Raw genomic sequence first — 5,849 nt, 5'->3', positions numbered from 1 at the left:
TAGAATATACATGTAGGTGTGCGTAAGACATATTTATTTTCCATTCCATGATCCACTTTCTGCCCTGAGAGGATTTGCAAAACTTCCCTTTGGTGCAATTAAAAACAGCTGTCCCATACTGTTCAAAAGGAGGTTCGCAAACGCACCTGCCGCTCATGGGAGATCAGTCTAACGTGTGCATTCGTTCTCACTTTCTACGAAGCTGCAAGGGTTTCGCGGGACAAACAAACCCTGTTATCCCTCCCCCGAGACCTGGGGATCGGGTAGGTTCGTGGGTCTCGCAGATAGTTCTCGATGTTTAGTTGACAGCCACCTAACGGCAAAGGCAAGAACTTATCACGCCCCTATAAGGCACCGGCACGAACCATGGGTCCACCAAACACAAGCAATCTGACGCTGACGAACCTGAGTCCAGCGCTTTGAATTTGAGAAATCGCTTTAGTGCTTCTAGCCCGGTGTTTGACCAAGACGAGGTGAGTAAAGGTGTTTTTAATTTACATAGTTGATGCGCATAAGTACTATGCGAAGATTTCGAGTTTTGACGAATTTTAAGGAAATGAATGAATTAAGTTCGAGGCATTATAGGATGGTCGGTGGTGCTTCACGTTTTCCGTAAAGGTCTTTAATTTCGGAATTGTGTCTTTCACATGCGTATAGTGAACCTAATAGCGTACTTGGTCGTAGCCCAAGAATCATGTTCAGTATAATCTTTAGTTTATCGAAGGAAAATTGTCATTACATTAACGGCTAACTTGGGTATTTCAGATGGCTCTGCTTCCATTCTTCGCAAGCGACCCTTGGGACTGTGTCGCTACACCTCTAAATTTATTCGATCAACACTTTGGACATGGCATAAACGGGAGCGACTTAATGCACCCTACTGGAAGACACTTGCGTCCTGCCCCTGGGTATTATTACCGCCCTTGGAGACACGCCGCCAGTCCTCGGGGCACAAAATCAAGCGTCTCCCTGGATAAGGATGGATTCCATGTCATGATGGATGTGCAGCAGTTTTCCCCGGAAGAAATCACGGTGAAGCATGTCGGCAATGAGGTTGTGGTAGAGGGAAAACATGAAGAAATGCCCGACGAACATGGTTACATCTCCAGACACTTCGTCCGTCGTTATATTTTGCCAAAGACTGTCAACGCTGACGCACTTACGTCGAATCTCTCATCAGATGGAGTTCTGACGGTCGCAGCCCCTCGGGTAAGTAGCATCTCTTCATTAGTGCAATCACACTTCAATTCTAAACTGAACTCTTCAAAATTAAATTTGCTATCAATGGACAAAAATTGCGTAATACCAATGAGTTCACATTCCATTATATTTCGAAGATAATTGATGGTTTCTGGCGTAAATTTATGGAACCGATTCATTATAAATAAATGAAAGAGCTAACTTTGTAGTTCAACACGAACGATTTATTCACACGATCCGGGTTTAGAAGTAAAACCTGATGATGAAGTTTTACTTCGAAACCCGGGTCGTGTGAATAAATCGTTCGTGTGGAACTACAAAGTTAGTCCTTTAATATATTTATAATATTCCGAAGAGGCAAAGTACAGCGTAAATCCCGTTATCTCTCCGAACTTTCAGCCTAATCACATTGCCGCAAATTTTGTTCCGAATGACCCCACCCTTATGTGTATATTACCATCGCTGTTCATTTTAAATTGCCGCGTAACGCTCCATTTTATTTTTGATAGGATATCAAGGAGGTGCTATTTTCAATCGGAAGGTTTCCAAAACCAGTAATGTTAACAATTGTGTATTACCGCAGTAATTGGCTCCGTGGCTCTAGTTATATTCAGTTTGACTTGGGATAAAGATTAATGATATTTTAAATGTGTAGTGAATCAAATGATTCTAGCTTGGAGAATTGTACGATTTTAAAATCAACAATTGAGGCTCATAAAATATGAAGTGTTGAAATAATGATATGCATTCTAATCTGCAAATTATTAATATTTAAAAACTAATCCGTTCTAACTAAACGGTTCCTTTGGCCCCTATTCGGTTTAAGAATTATTTCAACCTTTTTCCCCTTGATTTAAATTACTCGTCATGTTTACTACATTTATGACTTTATGTTAGTGGATACTCATCATAGTACTGATCAAAACTTGTTATCAGGTCCAAACATATGCCGGAATCAAAAGAATTTCAAAGAATGTCGAGAAAAAAGTATGGAATATGTTTATTTCCGGTTTCGTTTCTTAAATCAAATTTTCAAGTATTAACATATGAAATCAATGTCAAGCCACATTCGGTATTGATCCTTGTTAAATGGTATTGGTGACCACCTGTTTGGGCAAGTACCAATTTGCTAAAACATTCGTATAAGAGTAAAATAATCGTTAATTTTCACAACAATATTGAAGAGTTTGATTGTTCCAAAATTGTTAATTTTACTGCAAATACTGAATTTCTGAAGTTAAAATGGATTCTTACGGATTTTTATTACTTAATATTACGTATTCCTCAGCATGGTATTCACATATGTTTCATAAACTTGAAAAAATCTGTCTCCTAAACACCCATGTATACTTCCATTTTCATTTAAGGTCCAACCTCAGGATTCTGGAAATTTACGACAAATTCCAATTTCGCACACAGGAATGCCTGCTATCAAGACAAAATCAGCAAAACATCCTGTTATTGAGAAGTCCAGGAAGTGCACATAAAGTTGAGGTTACGACACTCTTTCTCTTTGAGAAGTGGCATTACTATGGCACTATAACATTTTTACTTAAGACTGATTCCTTAACTATTACTAAGTTTATCTGAGCCAATAAGACTGATCACGGTTTTAATAATGTCTAAAATTACTATTAAAGTTACCAAAAATAATGATTAACATTTATTTATACATTCCTGATTTTAACAATTTTTGTAGCAATTATGTCAATGTATTCATACCCCAGCTTGGCTGCTTGTGAGTTTAAGAGTGATTAATGTAACCATGCAATATCCTTTTGTGCTGAAAAATAAATTTATTAACGAAGGAATGACGTTGTTTCCCTTCTGTGTTCCCATATGTTCAGAGGTATTCCCATGTGTCACTGCAAACCATTATGATAATGGTATGCCGTTTTGACTGGTCTTTCAAGACGATCCTACTTAATGAAATGGAAAAATCAAAATATTATCCCTCCATGAAATTCTTCATTAGTAACTGCACATCCATGCTTCCAAAGTATAAGGTATAACTGAATGTGACAAGCTGGAAAATGTATCAAATCTAGCAGGAAATCTAAGCAAGAAATCCTTCGTTGGATATGAATGTGCAAATTATCAATCTAAACACAAATGATCATTTTAATGCAAAACAAGGTGGTGACAAGGTAGTAGCTAATTGAATTTTGGAAATTAAACCAATATTTTTGGGGCAAGTTCTAATTCACTAATATTTTTCCAAACGGAAGATGTTTGAATCCATTATCCCTAGTTTTTTCTTCCTTTTTGTGGGGGGGGGGGGGTTCTCCTAAGAATGCTAATGTCGTTTATCAAGTATCTCAGATCTCTATGCTAATGTCATTGAAAGCAGAACTGGTCTGTTTTTCCACAATGGAGTTACTATTGGAACTGTCTAATCATTGTTAAAGTGAAGTCCAGTAAAAATGAAATTTCATTTTTGAGGAAATGGTGAAGCCAGAGATTTTGGGAAATAATTGTCTTAAAAAAGGCTGAAAAAAGCTCAATTCATCCTTTTTATGCATACACAAATGCATTCCTATGTACATTATGCAACAGTGGGTGTGTTTGAGTAAAGCTTTAAATTTTGCTTTTTGAGTTAACAATTTTGGGAGGGAAGGGGGATTGTTTGATTTTATGAATGTGTAAAATGTGGGGGAGGAACAAGAACTTAAATCTGCTATTGAGGTGCCTATCTCTTTTATTTTATCCTGGTGATCCAATTTGTCATTGTAATATGGATTCATTACAATTTCCTGTGTACTATACAAGATAAAGAAGTTATTAATGTAGGTATACAATGTTCAGAGAAAATCGATCAAGTATACACAACAAAACTATGGGAAAAATATTAGGCAAGTCAGGCAAGAAACAGAGAATATGATGAAGACAAGGGCAGCTTAAGTGGCAGCGACTAGTAGTTAACAAAGCCTGCAGAAATAGATAATATCCCTGCAGTATTTCAGGATTGAAGAGGTTAGGAGAAAACAGAAGTAAGAGAATTTGTTTCTATATGTTGTATTTATAAATAAATAAGTTTGGAAGTTTTTAATTGGATAATTTTGACTAACACCCCATAAAAGGTGTAAGGCTGTGAGGACTATAGTATGCATTAAATTTAAATAATATAGATAACATTAAATTTCGGCAACGGTAGTAAGTAATTAGAATCTTTAATAAAAGGTTATATAAGAGTGCAAGCAACTGCCAAATTGAAGTTAGTTTGGACTTAAAAAGAGGAGGGGATCATTTGATGCCATTTCAGTGGTATAACTTAAATGTAAAGGGATATAGAATAAAATCAGAATGTCTTTTTGTGATGTGTAGATTTCAAGGTGGTGGTTCATAGCGTTTCTAATGGATGCATTGCGGTGCATTATTTGAATTTTTATTATATAACCAGTCCACGAATGAAACTAGGACTGTTCACATCAGCCAATGTGATGTATAGTCTCTTGAAGTAGAATTTGAAACGATAATCAGGTTTGGTAAAATTAATCAAAAGTGCTTTTTAACTTATATGGGGTGCAGCAACAGAAATTCCTTTTTTGAAAGCATTTTGTGTTTAAAAAATGGAAGTTATATTGCCTCACCCTGTATTTGGAGGAAATGTTAAGCATGAGAAGGGCTTGAGCCTGAAACACGAGGACTCGAAGGTGATTGTCAGGATTGTAGATGATAGAGCAATAATTAGTAACTCTTCCAAGGAATTAGAGTTTTGATAAATGCCTTACATGACTAATGCGAGAAGTATGGAAAGATAGTCGACTATAAAAAACCAATGTAATCATTTTCCAAAGAAACTGCGGGAGATGCCGCAACAACATCTTGTTCCTTTAAAAGCTCCAAAATTTCAGAGTTTAAGAGGATGCCTCGGTAGCTTAAGTGGCTAAAGCACTCGACCGGATATTGAGGGATCTGGGTTCGAATCCCAGTCAAGGCGAATGGTTTTTACACTCTGAAATTGTTGCATTGAAACTAATCATATTTTCAATTAACAGGAAGGCTATGTTACACATACAAGTAGAAAGGAATTAACCACATCAGATGGAGCAGCTCATGCTAATTTCTCATGGCATTCTTGTGGCTAATATTTGAAAAAATCTATGCTTTTACGTAATCGTACTGTGTGGTGTTGAAGTCATTCATCTAATTATCAAAACTATATATTAAAATCCATCATTTATGATGGTAAACTTTGACTCAACTGTGAGTTTAACATGAGATCCATAAACTTCATATCGAGAAAGTTTGAATTTAGAAGGTTAAAAGTGTGTTTAATGCGCCAGCATGGGCAAATTTTGATGTTATTATGAGTTCAAAAAATATATTCTTACTCTCCTCTCACATCACTATCAATATGTTTTATGCAACTGCTGAAACACAATTATGAGGAATTTTTTCCAATCAATGACACTAAACCTGGGATGACCAGTTTTTCACTTACATCAATAGTATTTTCATTCGATCAATTGAATGCATGGTGATGAGGAAACCAAAGTGAGGAAGAAGAAAAAAATGATAGATTGTCTCAAAGAAGGAAGATGATATGAAGACATGAAGATGGTAGCAGAGGACAAAAGACACCCCCGGAAAAAACACCTGGAACCTGTTGTAGCAGATCAACCACAATGATGAAATTGAATTGCCTC

The 5,849-nt window shown here is 36.4% G+C and overlaps 1 protein-coding gene across 1 annotated transcript; it reads left to right on the top strand.

Moving 5' to 3' along the window:
- Positions 1-870: 870 nt before the first annotated feature.
- Positions 871-2,687, top strand: LOC139686783 (protein lethal(2)essential for life-like). Its single transcript, XM_071583870.1, has 2 exons — positions 871-1,209; positions 2,568-2,687. Exons 1-2 carry the CDS (start codon positions 871-873, stop codon positions 2,685-2,687), a joined length of 459 nt encoding a protein of 152 aa, XP_071439971.1.
- Positions 2,688-5,849: the final 3,162 nt, after the last annotated feature.

The sequence above is a fragment of the Hetaerina americana genome, unplaced genomic scaffold (genome assembly GCF_022747635.1).
Source record: "Hetaerina americana unplaced genomic scaffold, ioHetAmer1.1.p SCAF_1, whole genome shotgun sequence".
Classification (NCBI taxonomy): domain Eukaryota; kingdom Metazoa; phylum Arthropoda; class Insecta; order Odonata; family Calopterygidae; genus Hetaerina; species Hetaerina americana.
This window is presented reverse-complemented; position numbering and strand designations above follow the sequence as displayed.